The 17976-nt window shown below is 40.3% G+C and overlaps 2 protein-coding genes and 1 long non-coding RNA gene across 3 annotated transcripts; all 3 read right to left on the reverse strand.

Moving 5' to 3' along the window:
• Nucleotides 1–7987: 7987 nt before the first annotated feature.
• On the reverse strand, nucleotides 7988–8848 carry LOC116406557 (histone H1-like). The gene is made up of 3 exons (XM_031890670.1): nucleotides 8753–8848; nucleotides 8419–8550; nucleotides 7988–8253 (listed from the first exon to the last, which is right to left on the reverse strand). The coding sequence occupies exons 1-3, from the start codon at nucleotides 8824–8826 to the stop codon at nucleotides 8100–8102; spliced, it is 360 nt and encodes a 119-aa protein (XP_031746530.1). The 5' UTR covers nucleotides 8827–8848; the 3' UTR covers nucleotides 7988–8099.
• A 3366-nt stretch (nucleotides 8849–12214) lies between these two features.
• Nucleotides 12215–13265, reverse strand: LOC116406633 (uncharacterized protein DDB_G0286299-like). The gene is made up of 4 exons (XM_031891055.1): nucleotides 13126–13265; nucleotides 12908–12961; nucleotides 12593–12661; nucleotides 12215–12413 (listed from the first exon to the last, which is right to left on the reverse strand). Exons 1-4 carry the CDS (start codon nucleotides 13263–13265, stop codon nucleotides 12215–12217), a joined length of 462 nt encoding a protein of 153 aa, XP_031746915.1.
• Nucleotides 13266–13424: 159 nt separating this feature from the next.
• Nucleotides 13425–14238, reverse strand: LOC116406569. Its single transcript, XR_004219574.1, has 3 exons — nucleotides 14118–14238; nucleotides 13666–13821; nucleotides 13425–13508 (listed from the first exon to the last, which is right to left on the reverse strand). It is a non-coding gene; the product is annotated as an uncharacterized LOC116406569 (long non-coding RNA).
• Between the last annotated feature and the right edge of the window lie 3738 nt (nucleotides 14239–17976).

Below are 17976 nucleotides of genomic sequence, written 5' to 3' on the forward strand. Positions count from 1 at the left end.
AATAATCCAGTTGCCTAAGGGTACAACGCCTTGAAACCGTTAGACGCCAATATAACATAACAATGCAGAACTTTTACAAGTACCTACAGAAAAGTCACTGCTACTAAAGCACAAAACTCAACAGGAGTGTCCGCTCCACTGAAGGCAGTGGAGTTTTCTATCATGTGGGATTAAGCACCGTGAGAAACATGATGGCGGCGTTGATAGCTATTTATGTAGCAGGTTTGTGCTTATTACATTTTTTAACCCTTTCCCTGCCAAGACCGTAGGTACTACGTCGTTTTAAAAAAAGCAGTTGCCTGCCAACGCCGTAGTACCTACGGTCTTCCTGCCTGAGCGCTTCTCTCTGCACCGGCGGCAGAAGCCGCCGGTGCAGAGAGACAGATGTGCCCCCAACCCCTTCGGCAACGAGCCGAGGGGGTTGGGGGGGATGGTCCTGCGATGCGATTGTCGCAGGACCATCCTACAAGCAGCAGATGCGATCGCATCGCATCTGCTGCTTGTACAGCTTCCTGCTTCCCCCCCCCAGAGCCGCCTCCCACCTACTTCCTCGGCGACTGCAGGAAGGAGAAGCAGGGAACCGATCTGACCTTCAGACAGGTAAGTGTGACTTTATTTTTTGTTATACACACTTTTACACACACTTACACACATTTATATACATTTATATACATTTATATACACATACAACACAATTTAGCACAGGGTTTTTTTTTGTTTTTTTTTTTCCACTTTGCACACTCATATACACTCATATACACTTATATACACTCATATACACTCATATACACACTGTCACACAACTTTTACATGTGCACATGTATACACAAACTCACAAAAACTTTTTTAAAAAAAAAATTTTTTTTTTCATTTTACTTCTTTTTTTTTTTTTTTTATTTCCCCCAAAAACTGTTTATTTTGACAGCGTGACTATTGGATCAGATATTCTGACCACTAATTATGCTGTCGTGTGACTTTATTTTGTTGTTTCATTGATTTGCACATTTTTATCCCTATATTAGTGTTCCTGATCTGTTTTAGCGTAGCTTTGCCATGTGTAACTTTGGTGTACAAAAATAACTTTACCTATTTTGAATTCATCAGAATGTGTACTTTCCAAAAATATATGGTTTTCTGGGGGTCCCTGTGTAGTTTGGGGGTCTTACTGCATAAAATAGGCTGTCAGGGGGCTCTGTGTGCAAAAGCTGAGCTGGCAGGCGAGAAATCCTTATGCGCTATTTTCATTTTGGGGTCAGTACATACCGCAGACTTTGGTATATCTATGCATATTGGGCATCAATCTGTTCAGTAGGCCTCTGGTGTTCCTATTTGGGGTGAGTTGCCTTTGTACGCAAGAAATTGTGTGAGATAAATGCGGCAAACTGCAACATTTTTATGCGATTTTCTCAAATGTCATAAAAACCACTAACTTTAGGAAAGCTTTGCAGATGGGTACTTTGGTGTAGAAAGGACTCTTTACCCTTGTTGGATTTGTCAGAATGTGTACTTTCTAAAAATATATGGTTTTCTGGGGGTCCCTGTGTAGTTTGGGGGTCTTACTGCATAAAATAGGCTGTCAGGGGGCTCTGTGTGCAAAAGCTGAGCTGGCAGGCGAGAAATCCTTATGCGCTATTTTCATTTTGGGGTCAGTACATACCGCAGACTTTGGTATATCTATGCATATTGGGCATCAATCTGTTCAGTAGGCCTCTGGTGTTCCTATTTGGGGTGAGTTGCCTTTGTACGCAAGAAATTGTGTGAGATAAATGCGGCAAACTGCAACATTTTTATGCGATTTTCTCAAATGTCATAAAAACCACTAACTTTAGGAAAGCTTTGCAGATGGGTACTTTGGTGTAGAAAGGACTCTTTACCCTTGTTGGATTTGTCAGAATGTGTACTTTCTAAAAATATATGGTTTTCTGGGGGTCCCTGTGTAGTTTGGGGGTCTTACTGCATATAATAGGCTGTCAGGGGGCTCTGTGTGCAAAAGCTGAGCTGGCAGGTGAGAAATCCTTATGCGCTATTTTCATTTTGGGGTCAGTACATACTGCAGACTTTGGTATATCTATGCATATTGGGCATCAATCTGTTCAGTAGGCCTCTGGTGTTCTTATTTGGGGTGAGCTGCCTTTGTACGCAAGAAATTGTGTGAGATAAATGCGGCAAACTGCAACATTTTTATGCGATTTTCTCAAATGTCATAAAAACCACTAACTTTAGGAAAGCTTTGCAGATGGGTACTTTGGTGTAGAAAGGACTCTTTACCCTTGTTGGATTTGTCAGAATGTGTACTTTCCAAAAATATATGGTTTTCTGGGGGTCCCTGTGTAGTTTGGCGGTCTTACTGCATATAATAGGCTGTCAGGGGGCTCTGTGTGCAAAAGCTGAGCTGGCAGGCAAGAAATCCTTATGCGCTATTTTCATTTTGGGGTCAGTACATACCGCAGACTTTGGTATATCTATGCATATTGGGCATCAAACTGTTCAGTAGGCCTCTGGTGTTCCTATTTGGGGTGAGTTGCCTTTGTACGCAAGAAATTGTGTGAGATAAATGCGGCAAACTGCAACATTTTTATGCAATTTTCTCAAATGTCATAAAAACTACTAACTTTAGGAAAGCTTTGCAGATCGGTACTTTGGTGTAGAAAGGACTCTTTACCCTTGTTGGATTTGTCAGAATGTGTACTTTCCAAAAATATATGGTTTTCTGGGGGTCCCTGTGTAGTTTGGGGGTCTTACTGCATATAATAGGCTGTCAAGGGGCTCTGTGTGCAAAAGCTGAGCTGGCAGGCAAGAAATCCTTATGCGCTATTTTCATTTTGGGGTCAGTACATACCGCAGACTTTGGTATATCTATGCATATTGGGCATCAATCTGTTCAGTAGGCCTCTGGTGTTCTTATTTGGGGTGAGCTGCCTTTGTACGCAAGAAATTGTGTGAGATAAATGCGGCAAACTGCAACATTTTTATGCGATTTTCTCAAATGTCATAAAAACCACTAACTTTAGGAAAGCTTTGCAGATGGGTATTTTGGTGTAGAAAGGACTCTTTACCCTTGTTGGATTTGTCAGAATGTGTACTTTCCAAAAATATATGGTTTTCTGGGGGTCCCTGTGTAGTTTGGCGGTCTTACTGCATATAATAGGCTGTCAGGGGGCTCTGTGTGCAAAAGCTGAGCTGGCAGGCGAGAAATCCTTATGCGCTATTTTCATTTTGGGGTCAGACTTACCGCAGACTTTGGTATATCTATGCATATTGGGCATCAAACTGTTCAGTAGGCCTCTGGTGTTCCTATTTGGGGTCAGTTGCCTTTGTACGCAAGAAATTGTGTGAGATAAATGCGGCAAACTGCAACATTTTTATGCGATTTTCTCAAATGTCATAAAAACTACTAACTTTAGGAAAGCTTTGCAGATTGGTACTTTGGTGTAGAAAGGACTCTTTACCCTTGTTGGATTTGTCAGAATGTGTACTTTCCAAAAATATATGGTTTTCTGGGGGTCCCTGTGTAGTTTGGGGGTCTTACTGCATATAATAGGCTGTCAAGGGGCTCTGTGTGCAAAAGATGAGCTGGCAGGCGAGAAATCCTTATGCGCTATTTTCATTTTGGGGTCAGTACATACCGCAGACTTTGGTATATCTATGCATATTGGGCATCAAACTGTTCAGTAGGCCTCTGGTGTTCCTATTTGGGGTGTGTTGCCTTTGTACGCAAGGAATTGTGTGAGATAAATGCGGCAAACTGCAACATTTTTATGCGATTTTCTCAAATGTCATAAAAACCACTAACTTTAGGAAAGCTTTGCAGATTGGTACTTTGGTGTAGAAAGGACTCTTTACCCTTGTTGGATTTGTCAGAATGTGTACTTTCGAAAAATATATGGTTTTCTGGGGGTCTCTGTATAGTTAGGGGGGTTACGGTACATAATACGCTGTCAGGGGGCTCTGTGTGCAAAATCTAAGTTGGCGAGAAATCCATATGCGCTATTTTCATTTTGGGTTCAGTACACACCACAGACTTTGGTATATCTATGCATATTGGGCATCAAACTGTTCAGTAGGCCTCTTGTGTTCCTATTTGGGGTGATTTGCCATGGTATGCAAGAAATTCTGTGAGATAAATGCGGCAAACTGCAATATTTTATGTGATTTTCTGAAATGTCATAAAAACCGCTAGCTTTAGGAAAGCTTTGCGGCTTGGTACTTTGGAGTAGAAAGACATGGGTACCCATTTTAGATTCGGGGGAATGTGTACTTTCCAAAAATATATGACTTTCTGGGGTGAATGTACTTTTTACTAGCTTTATCCCACATGTAATGATGTAAATGTTGATTTTGCCGAAGCTGAAATGACAGAAATGACAGTACATATCGGTATATGTTCACATTCGGGCCCCTACATGCCACATACTTAGGTAAACCTATACATATTGGGCATCAAACTGTTCAGTAGACCTCTGGGGTTCATATTTAGGGTGTTTTGTCTTGGTACCTAATGACCTGTAGAAAATAAGATGCTGCATAATTGAAGTTTTGAGGTGATTTTTGGAAATGCCATAAAAATCGTCAAACTTAGGAAAGCTTTATGGCTTGGTACTGTGGAGTAGAAAGACATGGGTACCCATTTTAGATTCAGGGGAATGTGTACTTTCCAAAAATATATGACTTTCTGGGGTGAATGTACTTTTTACTAGCTTTATCCCACATGTAATGATGTAAATGTTGATTTTGCAGAAGCTGAAATGACAGAAATGACAGTACATATGGGTATATGTTCACATTCGGGCCCCTACATGCCACATACTTAGGTAAACCTATACATATTGGGCATCAAACTGTTCAGTAGACCTCTGGGGTTCATATTTAGGGTGTTTTGTCTTGGTACCTAATGACCTGTAGAAAATAAGATGCTGCATAGTTGAAGTTTTGAGGTGATTTTTGGAAATGCCATAAAAATCGTCAAACTTAGGAAAGCTTTATGGCTTGGTACTGTGGAGTAGAAAGACATGGGTACCCATTTTAGATTCAGGGGAATGTGTACTTTCCAAAAATATATGACTTTCTGGGGTGAATGTACTTTTTACTAGCTTTATCCCACATGTAATGATGTAAATGTTGATTTTGCAGAAGCTGAAATGACAGAAATGACAGTACATATGGGTATATGTTCACATTCGGGCCCCTACATGCCACATACTTAGGTAAACCTATACATATTGGGCATCAAACTGTTCAGTAGACCTCTGGGGTTCATATTTAGGGTGTTTTGTCTTGGTACTTAATGACCTGTAGAAAATAAGATGCTGCGTAGTGGAAGTTTTGAGGTGATTTTTAGAAATGTCATAAAAATCATCAAACTTAGGAAAGCTTTATGGCTTGGTACTGTGGAGTAGAAAGACATGGGTACCCATTTTAGATTCGGGGGGATGTGTACTTTCCAAAAGTATATGCCTTTCTGGGGTGAATGTACTTTTTACTAGCTTTATCCCACATGTAATGATGTAAATGTTGATTTTGCAGAAGCTGAAATGACAGAAATGACAGTACATATGGGTATATGTTCACATTGGGGCCCCTACATGCCACATACTTAGGTAAACCTATACATATTTGGCATCAAACTGTTCAGTAGATCTCTGGGGTTCATATTTAGGGTGTTTTGTCTTGGTACCTAATGACCGGTAGAAAATAAGATGCTGCATAATGGAAGTTTTGAGGTGATTTTTGGAAATGCCATAAAAATCGTCAAACTTAGGAAAGCTTTATGGCTTGGTACTGTGGAGTAGAAAGACATGGGTACCCATTTTAGATTCGGGAGAATGTGTACTTTCCAAAAATATATGACTTTCTGGGGTGAATGTACTTTTTACTAGCTTTATCCCACATGTAATGATGTAAATGTTGATTTTGCAGAAGCTGAAATGACAGAAATGACAGTACATATGGGTATATGTTCACATTCGGGCCCCTACATGCCACATACTTAGGTAAACCTATACATATTGGGCATCAAACTGTTCAGTAGACCTCTGGGATTCATATTTAGGGTGTTTTGTCTTGGTACCTAATGACCTGTAGAAAATAAGATGCTGCATAATGGAAGTTTTGAGGTGATTTTTGGAAATGCCATAAAAATCGTCAAACTTAGGAAAGCTTTATGGCTTGGTACTGTGGAGTAGAAAGACATGGGTACCCATTTTAGATTCAGGGGAATGTGTACTTTCCAAAAATATATGACTTTCTGGGGTGAATGTACTTTTTACTAGCATTATCCTACATATAATGATGTAAATGTATTTATTTTGCAGAAGCTGAAATGATAGATCATATGGGGGTATGTTCTCATTGGGGCCCCTACATGCCACATACTTAGGTAAACCTATACATATTGGGCATCAAACTGTTAAGTGGGCCCCTGGCGTTCATATTTAGGGTGTTTTATCTTGGTACCTAATGCTATGTGGGAGATAATATGCTGGAAACTGGAAGCTTTGAGTGGATTTTTGGAAATGTTATCAAAATTGCCAACTTTAGGAAAGCTTTGCGCCTTGGTACTGTGGAGTAGAAAGACATGGGTACCCATTTTAGATTCGGGGGAATGTGTACTTTCCAAAAATATATGGCTTTCTGGGGTGAATGTACTTTTTACTAGCTTTATCCCACATGTAATGATGTAAATGTTGATTTTGCAGAAGCTGAAATGACAGAAATGACAGTACATATGGGTGTATGTTCACATTGGGGCCCCTACATGCCACATACTTAGCTAAATCTATACATATTGGGCATCAAACTGTTCAGTTGACCCCTGGCATTCATATTTAGGGTGTTTTATTTGGTTACTTTATGACCTTTAGGAGTTAAGATACTATAGACTGGAAGCTTTGAAGCGATTTTAAAAAAAATTCACAAATTTTGATAAAAACCAATAACTTTAGGAAAGCATTACGACTTGATAGTTTGGAGTAGACAGACAGTTGTGCCTATTCTGGATTCCCCAGAATCTCTTCTTTCTAAAAATGTAAAATTTTCTGGGATAAACTTTCTGTTAGCGGAATTTTTGGCCTTAAAATCTAAAGTATGCAGCTTTCTGGAGCAGTGCTTTGGAAATTTGGTAATGTACTGCTGGGAGTTTTTGACCTATACATGTGAGAAATCTCCATAAAACTATATATATTTGGTATTGGCACATTCAGGAGACATGGGACTTTCAAAATCAGGTGTATTTTCATGCATAAAATAATTTTTGTTTCTGGTATATGTGTTTATATTATGGAAAATATAATTTTTTTTCATTTTTTAGACATTTAGAAGCCTATATCTTGTTACAAAATTGGAATTACACAAAAATTCTACCATATTTTAAAAGCTTAGGTTGTCCTGAAAAAAACAATATATTGTTTTCCTGGGTAAACTAAAAGTTCCCCCAAGGAAAGGCCCCTAAAGCGAAACAGTGCAAAATGTTCAAAAACTGTCTGGCAGTAGAAGTTCCGCTTTGTTCAAAACGGCTGGCAGTGAAAGGGTTAAAGAAACTTCTGTCTTATTCGGTACAGTTGACATTTCCATTTCCTGAGTATTAGAAACCTGGCAAACACCTTAGATCTCTAGCACTTGTGCCCCAGGGAATAACAAATAACCTTTCTTCTACATCATGAAAGCTGCCAGGCTCCTAATAACCAGAAAATGGACCAGCGTGATCTAAAACTCTAAAATCTTACTGAAAAAAGCATTAGACCTGACTTGGCCAACTTACTTCTTTGCAGGGTTATTAGTTCTCGTCAGTCTGGTCCATCAAAGCGTTGCCTGATGCTTTTGGTTTCTTCTGACAAAGCAAATTTCTCTTCTTTACTTTGATGTAACTACTTGTCGCTCAAGGCCAGCTTAAGAATATTTGGCTAGCCTCAGTTACATCAATAGTCACGGGTGTTTGTCGCACCCTAAACCCACCTCCGCCCTCTTTAACCTCCTCTTGAACGTCGTCAAGTCTGAGTAACAAAGATGAAATTAAAGTGTATCTTCTCTCATTTCTCAGGTTGTTGTAGAATCCTGAACCCTCCTCCGCCCACTTTTCCACCTCATTAAGTCCTTATTGTATCTCATTTCTTGGTTTTCTTGGTCTGTGGTAAGCTTTTCTTCGATGATAAGCTAGCCGCTTTGCCAGTCATTGCCGCTTTGCCAGTCATTGCCGCTTTGCCAGTCATTGTTGTCCGTTTGGCAATTTTGCTGCTTAACTTTGTAACTGGTTTTTTCCTGCACAAAAAAAGGCAAAGTTAAAACATATAATATTCCAGCACTTAATGATTTGTGCTAAAGCTGAAATATATGCAGAAATGAGTAACAATTCCCATCAGTAACTGGATCTACTGGCTGACTAAAAGTAATTGTAGCCCTGGTAAAAAGCTTAACTTTACTTACTTGTTAGGTGCTGAAGATTTAGTTGCACCTTTCACTTTCTGGGGCTTTGCCTTAGCGGCTGTCCCAGTCTTTGGTGGCTGCTTTACAGGTTTTGCCTTCTTTATGCCACTTTGCTTTTTATCTGATGTAGGCCTGCACAAAATAAGACAGAATTTATTATACAGACTGACATATTGCAATAAATCTTCCATGAATACATTACTTTTGGTATATACAAACATTCTTCACATTCACGCAACTCGTCTTAGACAACATTGCTATACTCGTACTAACTACCACTTAAAGGGCAAATAAACTAACCATATCATATAAAACAGAAGTAAAAAAAACTCACATCTTATGATCTGCAGGCTTCTTCTCTGGGTGCACCTTTGATGCTTTCTCATCATGGTGACCCTTGTGATCCATGGACTTCTTTTCTGGGTGCACCTTTGATGATTTCTCATCATGGTGACCCTTGTGATCCACAGACTTCTTTTCTGGGTGCACCTTTGCTGCTTTCTCATCATGGTGACCCTTGTGATCCGCAGACTTTTTTTCTGGGTGCACCTTTGATGATTTCTCATCATGGTGACCCTTGTGATCTGCGGTCTTCTTTTCTGGGTGCACCTTTGACTCTTTGTTATCATGGTGACCCTTGTGATCCACGGTCTTCTTTTCAGGGTGCACCTTTGAATCTTTTTCATCATGGTGACCCTTGTGATCCGCGGTCTTCTTTTCTGGGTGCACCTTTGATGCTTTGTCATCATGGTGACCCTTCTGATCCGCGGTCTTCTTTTCAGGGTGCACCTTTGACTCTTTGTCATCATGGTGACCCTTGTGATCCACAGTCTTCTTTTCTGGGTGCACCTTTGACTCTTTTTCATCATGGTGACCCTTGTGATCCTCAGTCTTCTTTTCAGGGTGCACCTTTTTCTCTTTATCATCATGGTGACCCTTGTGATCCAAAGTCTTCTTTTCAGGGTGCACCTTTGACTCTTTATCATCATGGTGACCCTTGTGATCTGTGGTCTTCTTTTCTGGGTGCACCTTTGACTCTTTCTCAACATGGTGACCCTTCTGATCAGCAGTCTTCTTTTCTGGGTGCACCTTTGATTCTTTATCATCATGGTGACCCTTCTGATCCTCAGTCTTCTTTTCAGGGTGCACCTTTTTCTCTTTATCATAATGGTGACCCTTGTGATCCACAGTCTTCTTTTCAGGGTGCACCTTTGACTCTTTATCATCATGGTGACCCTTGTGATCTGTGGTCTTCTTTTCAGGGTGCACCTTTGATTCTTTCTCATCATGGTGACCCTTCTGATCAGCAGTCTTCTTTTCTGGGTGCACCTTTGATTCTTTCTCATCATGGTGACCCTTCTGATCAGCAGTCTTCTTTTCAGGGTGCACCGCTGACTCTTTCTCAGCATGGTGACCCTTCTGATCAGTAGTCTTCTTTTCAGGGTGCACCTTTGACTCTTTCTCATCATGGTGACCCTTCTGATCAGTAGTCTTCTTTTCAGGGTGCACCGCTGACTCTTTCTCAGCATGGTGACCCTTCTGATCAGCAGTCTTCTTTTCAGGGTGCACTGCTGACTCTTTTTCAGCATGGTGACCCTTCTGATCAGTAGTCTTCTTTTCAGGGTGCACCGCTGACTCTTTCTCAGCATGGTGACCCTTCTGATCAGTAGTCTTCTTTTCAGGGTGCACTGCTGACTCTTTCTCAGCATGGTGACCCTTCTGATCAGTAGTCTTCTTTTCAGGGTGCACTGCTGACTCTTTCTCAGCATGGTGACCCTTCTGATCTTTCACTATATGGTGACTTCTAAACAGAAAACAAATGCAATGTAAATATTCTCAAATATGTTTGAGCTGGCTATTAACTATTATTACAATCATATTCAGTTACAGCTAAACTCTGTCTAGGATTGTTTGGCTAACATTTTCAGGCTGTATAGGTATAAGTAATTCATAATACCAGTATAGCTATATTATTATCTGTGGGGTATAACATAATTATGTGGCTGCTCTGGGATTGTTGGCTTAATTGGACAATTATTGTATATATATATATATATATATATATATATATATATATATATATTAGCAGATTCCCTGACTGTTAATAAACCTGACCAATGTTCTCATGAATGTTAATATGTATTTAGACACTAAGCTTAAGTGGGGTAGGGACTAAGCGATGAGCAAAATTTGTAAGGACTGTGTAACATGTTTGTGCTGTATAAATAAATAATATAAGTTATACACATTAAAAAAATCAGAAAGGAAATGTACTCTTTAGGCGTCTGAGAGTCTTTCTCGATTTCTGTATCTTCTGCTTCAGGTTCAGCCTCCGCAGCAGGTTCTTCTGCCTCTGCTGCAGCCTTACCAGAAAGCTCAGGATGCTTACTCCTAAACACACAGGAATTATACACATAAGCAAATAACTCCAAATCAATGTAAAGTATAAATCATTTTAATAAGTGGGGGTCACTGACCTAACAATTTCATCAGAGTCTGTTGTAATGTAGGCAGACCAGAAAGAATATGATTGGAAAGAGATATTGAAATAATGTAGTGTGAGAAAATACAGAATAAAAGGGACTTACTCTTTAGGCCTCTCAGAGTCTGTATCATCTCTGCTCATTCTTGTGTGCCTCCTTATAGCACCTTTCCTTTCGAGCTTTCTCGTTATTCCTTCATCCTCTGACTGGACTTTCTCTGTTTCTGCATCTTCTGTTTCCGATGCAGATTTGTCCTCCTTCAGAGAGATCTCGCTCCTAAACAAACAAGAAGCAAACAGATAAGAAATCCTCTCAAATCTAGTGCTTTGTGGAAAACATAGTAATAAAATGACAGCATTTGAATTCAGTAAAATGTTCCTTTAAACAGCTGTTAAAACCAGATGCACCTCACTACTCAATGGTACAGATCATGTAAACTTTATGACGAATAAAATCACTGAGGTGACAAACACAATGAGAAACACAAGATTAACAATTCTGGGAGTGTGGTTAAAATTATGATTTATAAAGAGCTTCTCCTCATTGATCATTGAAGTATTTGTCAACCAAGAACAGTAAGTGAATAACTGACTAAAGGATAAAAACTCACTCGCTGGTCTCTGGTTGCTGTTCTTCTATTTCAGCTTCAGAAACAGCCTCCTCTACTCTTTTCTTAGCAGCTTTCTCCTTTTCCTTAGGTTTAGTTCTGCACAAACAAAATAAATATATGCAATGTAACTTTCTGCCATTGCCAATTTGCTCCACCAACTAAATGGCAGCTACAAAGTCACTTGTCACTGTCACTCAGCCATAAATGGAAATGATATTCACACATTCTGTCATTCACTAAAACCCCCTTGATATACAAACCCAATTACAGGCTTAGAAACTTACTTTTTCTTCTTTGGCTGCTCTTCCTCAGGCTCAGCCTCGCTCTCCTCTATCTGAGAGGTCTCAGACCTGAACAATTAAAAGTAAAACGTTAATGAATCACTAGAGAATTTATTTTGAAAAAGTGGGTTAAAACAACATAATATTTTATAGTTGCACCTCCCTAATCAACTGGGTAATCGTTAACAATTTAGAAAAACTTTAAGCCAAAATAGACTTACTGGCTCGTCTCTGTCTGCTCTTCCTCAGCCTCTTCTTCCTCCTCAAGCCTAAACAAGTAAAACATATACAGATTAAAACTTTTCTAAACCAATGTTGTGCAAGAAAAATAATCATCTCTATTACACTGATAATATTCAAATCAAAAGCCTTATGCCTAAACACTATAGAAGCACAAAACTGATATTAGTTGATAGAAAGACTTACTCTGCGCGTTTCTTAGATTTACGCACAGGCTTCTTGGGAGGCTTCGGCTTTTTGACAGACTTTTTGGGAGGTTCTTCCTCTTCTTCTTCTTCTTCTTCTTCTTCCTCCTCAGTGGAAGATGAAGAAGATGAGTCTTCTTCCTCCTCTGACACTTTTATTTTCTTAGCAACTTTCTTCTTTTTCTTTGGTTTAATCCTGCACAGATAATATGAGAATTATAACATATTGCCAATATGCTCCTCCTAACTAAATGTATTATGCCATTAAGCCTTAAGAAAATGTATTCACAAGTGTGATTTAATGCTATTAATCATCAGTCATTCAGTAACAAACCCTCAGATCTACAAAACCCCATTACAAGTTGAGAAACTCACTTTTTCTTTTTCGGCTGCTTTTCCTCTGGCTCAGTCTCACTACTCTCCTCTGTAGGAGAAGTCTCAGACCTGAACAAACAAAAGATATAAAGAGAATGAAAACTTCCTGGTCTAACACTGTCAGGAAATCATTATACAAAGAATAATAAACAGCGTATCGGTGATATGTATGGAATCACTGGAGAATCTACTTAGGGAAGGTGGTTTAATATGAGCTAATGTTTTATATAGAATATACAGTAGCTGTGCTTTAATAATCAGTGGGATAATAATCTACTGTATAAATTAAAACTTAGTTCAAGTTTAGAAACTCACTGGCTTATCTCTGTCTGCTCTTCTTCAGACTCTTCTTCCTCCTCATATATAGGCCTAAAAACAAGATGTAGAACAGTAATTAATGTAGAACAGTAAACAGAAACGTAATAGCAATCTCAAGTAAACTGTTAAAACCCTAGTTAGTATTAATGTCAGAAGCCTTTGGCCCAAACCCAATACTAACAGAAAGGCTTATATTAAATGATAGAAAGACTTACACTGCTCGTTTCTTAGATTTAAGAGCAGGCTTCTTGGAAAGCAGGGGCTTTTTGGCAGACTTCTTAGGAGGTTCTGATGGTTTTTCACCTTCATCATCCTCCTTTGTGTCTACCACTTTTATTTTCTTAGCAGCTTTCATCTTAGGTTTCTTTGGTTCAATCCTGTACAAAGAAAAGCAATAGGTAGAATTTAAATTATTGCAGGCATGTACTGCCATTGGCAGCTTGCAACAAACTCTAAGGGCAATAATAATAAGCAAAACCCAAGTATAAGCTGAGAAACTCACATTTTCTTCTTTGGCTGCTCTTCCATTTCTTCGATTTCACTCTCCTCTGTGTCAGCTTCTTCAGCTTCACTCTCCTCTAGCTGAGAAACTTTAGACCTAAACAAATACAAAGGAAAATGTTAATGACGAGTTCCCTGATCTAATGCTGTGTGGGAATCACTAAAGTGACCCTTACATTAATATCTCACTTTAACATTAATATATCAAAAGGCTTCAGCCCAAAGAGTTAATATGAGTAGATGTAAAGACTTACACAGCACGTTTCTTAGGTTTACGGAGAGGTTTCTTGGAAGGTTTCTTGGCAGGCTTTTTAGGAGGTTTTACCGGTTCTTCATCTTCTTCCTCCTCCTTTGTGTCTGCCACTTAAATTTTCTTAACAGCTTTCTTTTTCCGTTTCTTTGGTTTAGTCCTGTATAAAGAAAAGAAATGGTTTGAATGTACAGTAACTGAATGCAGGCGCACAATGCCATTGCCAATATAATCTATTGGAATAAAACCGCAACTATAAAATCCCTAATGCGCTTGAGCCGTAGCAATGAAATACAGTCACAGGTAGGGGTATATTATAGGACATTTCCCTATAATCATTTAGTAAAGCATCTGGAGATACTGCTGCTCCAGCCTGGCTCCTATTAATAGGATGGGTTTGGGTTAGCAGGGGCGCAGCAGCAGCAGCAGCAGAGGTAGCGCAAAGCAAAAACTCACTTTGTCTCAGTCTCCTGGGATGCAGGAATAGCAGTAGCTTTTCTCCTGGATTTCCCAGTAACAATGAGCCACTCAGCGTCACTGGGATCCATCTTCTTCCTCAGCTTGTAATACATGTACCTGCACAAACACACAAATCACAGAGTCTTAAGGGATGTGACAATATTTTCGAGGCTGCGAGAGTTCGGTGCTGTAAGTCTAAAACCCGATACAAAGAGCTAAAAGCTTAATGCAGCCCAATTACTTTGATAAATGTGCCAATTCACTAAAACATTTTCCTAACTATAATAACTATGCTGTGCTTCATATTGTTGGGATGTTTACAGTTAAAATTTGTAAAAATGTAAAATCTAGTTATTCCCCAACCCATATAAACCAAAGAAATCGCTATAACTCACCATCCAATGGCCTCAACCACTAAAATCACAGCAAGGAAAATGACAACAATAATATATTTCATTTCGCCATTGCTGCTAGTGGGTTCATCTCTCTTGCTTCGGATTAATGGCCGATCGATTGTTTCTTCATTTTCTTCCAGGTCATTCTGTCTGTCCTCTGGAAGATTTCTTTCTGTCTCTGCAGGAAAATATGAAAGATGATTAAAGAGGGTATTATTCTGTATAAATCATAGGACCATCACAACTTCCACGAAGGAGACATTAAACCTAGAATATTTGGCGGTCATTTATGAACAATGAGAAAATGTGTATTTGGGACTAAAACAATAGACACCAATCAGTGATTAGTATTCTTAGTAACCGGCAACTACAACAGCATGATAGTGATGAGCGAATTTTTTAACCAGGCATGTAGCTGCAGCGAATTTCTGCATTTCACTATTGGCGACTTGTTTCATGGAACTGGCGTGAAAATTTGCCACTGAAAAATTTGTCGTGTGCCAAAAAAAAGTTGCTGTCGCGTCAAATTGGGCGTGACCAAAATAGGTGCTGCCACGTAAAATTGGGTGTGACCATAATGGGTGTGGCCACATCAAATTGGGTGTGGGTCTGTATGTGAGTGGATAGATAGATCAGCGTGGGTCTGTATGTGAGTGGATAGGTTTAGTATGGGTCTGTATGTGAGTGGATAGGTCAGTGTGGGTCTGTATGTGAGTGGATAGATAGGTCAGTATGGGTCTGTATGTGAGTGGATAGATAGGTCAGTGTGGGTCTGTATGTGAGTGGATAGATAGGTCAGTATGGGTCTGTATGTGAGTGGATAGATGGGTCAGCGTGGGTCTGTATGTGAGTGGATAGGTTTAGTATGGGTCTGTATGTGAGTGGATAGATAGGTCAGTGTGGGTCTGTATGTGAGTGGATAGATAGGTCAGTGTGGGTCTGTATGTGAGTGGATAGATAGGTCAGTGTGGGTCTGTATGTGAGTGGATAGATAGGTCAGTATGGGTCTGTATGTGAGTGTATAGATAGGTCAGTGTGGGTCTGTATGTGAGTGGATAGATAGGTCAGTGTGGGTCTGTATGTGAGTGGATAGATAGGTCAGTGTGGGTCTGTATGTGAGTGGATAGATAGGTCAGTATGGGTCTGTATGTGAGTGGATAGATAGGTCAGTATGGGTCTGTATGTGAGTGGATAGATAGGTCAGTATGGGTCTGTATGTGAGTGTATAGATAGGTCAGTATGGGTCTGTATGTGAGTGGATAGATAGGTCAGTGTGGGTCTGTATGTGAGTGGATAGATAGGTCAGTATGGGTCTGTATGTGAGTGTATAGATAGGTCAGTATGGGTCTGTATGTGAGTGGATAGATAGGTCAGTGTGGGTCTGTATGTGAGTGTATAGATAGGTCAGTATGGGTCTGTATGTGAGTGGATAGGTCAGTGTGGGTCTGTATGTGAGTGGATAGATAGGTCAGTATGGGTCTGTATGTGAGTGTATAGATAGGTCAGTATGGGTCTGTATGTGAGTGGATAGGTCAGTGTGGGTCTGTATGTGAGTGGATAGATAGGTCAGTATGGGTCTGTATGTGAGTGGATAGGTCAGTATGGGTCTGTATGTGAGTGGATAGATAGGTCAGTGTGGGTCTGTATGTGAGTGGATAGATAGGTCAGTATGGGTCTGTATGTGAGTGTATAGATAGGTCAGTGTGGGTCTGTATGTGAGTGGATAGATAGGTCAGTGTGGGTCTGTATGTGAGTGGATAGAAAGGTCAGTATGGGTCTGTATGTGAGTGGATAGGTCAGTATGGGTCTGTATGTGAGTGGATAGATAGGTCAGTGTAGGTCTGTATGTGAGTGGATAGATAGGTCAGTGTGGGTCTGTATGTGAGTGGATAGATAGGTCAGTGTGGGTCTGTATGTGAGTGGATAGATAGGTCAGTGTGGGTCTGTATGTGAGTGGATAGAAAGGTCAGTATGGGTCTGTATGTGAGTGGATAGGTCAGTATGGGTCTGTATGTGAGTGGATAGGTCAGTATGGGTCTGTATGTGAGTGGATAGATAGGTCAGTGTGGGTCTGTATGTGAGTGGATAGATAGGTCAGTGTGGGTCTGTATGTGAGTGGATAGATAGGTCAGTGTGGGTCTGTATGTGAGTGGATAGATAGGTCAGTGTGGGTCTGTATGTGAGTGGATAGATAGGTCAGTATGGGTCTGTATGTGAGTGGATAGATAGGTCAGTGTGGGTCTGTATGTGAGTGGATAGATAGGTCAGTGTGGGTCTGTATGTGAGTGGATAGAAAGGTCAGTATGGGTCTGTATGTGAGTGGATAGGTCAGTATGGGTCTGTATGTGAGTGGATAGGTCAGTGTGGGTCTGTATGTGAGTGGATGGATAGGTCAGTGTGGGTCTGTATGTGAGTGGATAGATAGGTCAGTATGGGTCTGTATGTGAGTGGATAGATAGGTCAGTGTGGGTCTGTATGTGAGTGGATAGGTCAGTATGGGTCTGTATGTGAGTGGATAGATAGGTCAGTGTGGGTCTGTATGTGAGTGGATAGGTCAGTATGGGTCTGTATGTGAGTGGATAGGTCAGTATGGGTCTGTATGTGAGTGGATAGGTCAGTGTGGGTCTGTATGTGAGTGGATAGATAGGTCAGTATGGGTCTGTATGTGAGTGTATAGATAGGTCAGTATGAGTCTGTATGTGAGTGGATAGATAGGTCAGTGTGGGTCTGTATGTGAGTGGATAGGTCAGTATGGGTCTGTATGTGAGTGGATAGGTCAGTATGGGTCTGTATGTGAGTGGATAGGTCAGTGTGGGTCTGTATGTGAGTGGATAGATAGGTCAGTGTGGGTCTGTATGTGAGTGGATAGATAGGTCAGTATGGGTCTGTATGTGAGTGGATAGATAGGTCAGTGTGGGTCTGTATGTGAGTGGATAGATAGGTCAGTGTGGGTCTGTATGTGAGTGGATAGATAGGTCAGTGTGGGTCTGTATGTGAGTGGATAGATGTAAATATATGTGTCTGTGTGTGTGAATGTGTCATATACAGCATGACTATAAAGCGCTGCTTTTACTATATAAGTACAAAATGAAGATGAGCTTATTTGCTCCATGTGTGATAAGTGCAAAGACTGGGGTCAGACTGGGCAGGTGGGACTCTGGGGAAAACCCTGTGGGCCCCCGGCCTTCATGGGTCTCACAGACCAAGACCTGCTCTCCATGGATGATAGGGTTGCCACCTCACTCCTTTACTAGAGGCCACATATTAAATCCACATCTTGCATGGCTAATCAGCAATTAATTTAGATGCATGCTGCAGACTGAACTGATTTATGTGCAGCCATACAGCATGCATTTAGATGAATTGCTAACTAGCCAAGCATCATTGCATTGCATCATGGGAATACCTGCAAGTGTCTGAATATTAAAGACAAGATAAAGTCAGTTAAGAAGTAAGTTTTA

Source organism: Xenopus tropicalis, chromosome 8 (genome assembly GCF_000004195.4).
Source record: "Xenopus tropicalis strain Nigerian chromosome 8, UCB_Xtro_10.0, whole genome shotgun sequence".
Classification (NCBI taxonomy): Eukaryota; Metazoa; Chordata; class Amphibia; order Anura; family Pipidae; genus Xenopus; species Xenopus tropicalis.

What these genes read in the sequence shown, in the direction of transcription:
- LOC116406557 (XM_031890670.1), bottom strand. Translation starts at nt 8,826, where the DNA reads ATGGATCACAAGGGTCACCATGATGAGAAAGCATCAAAGGTGCACCCA. An exon ending in AAGCCTGCAGATCATAAGAT is followed by an intron (nt 8,551 to 8,752) that starts GTGAGTTTTTTT and finishes TATTTTGTGCAG; the next exon opens with GCCTACATCAGATAAAAAGC. An exon ending in AAATCTTCAGCACCTAACAA is followed by an intron (nt 8,254 to 8,418) that starts GTAAGTAAAGTT and finishes TTTTTTGTGCAG; the next exon opens with GAAAAAACCAGTTACAAAGT.
- LOC116406633 (XM_031891055.1), bottom strand. Translation starts at nt 13,265, where the DNA reads ATGAAAGCTGCTAAGAAAATAAAAGTGGTAGACACAAAGGAGGATGAT. An exon ending in AAATCTAAGAAACGAGCAGT is followed by an intron (nt 12,962 to 13,125) that starts GTAAGTCTTTCT and finishes TCTTGTTTTTAG; the next exon opens with GCCTATATATGAGGAGGAAG. An exon ending in AAGCAGCCGAAAAAGAAAAA is followed by an intron (nt 12,414 to 12,592) that starts GTGAGTTTCTCA and finishes TTATCTGTGCAG; the next exon opens with GATTAAACCAAAGAAAAAGA.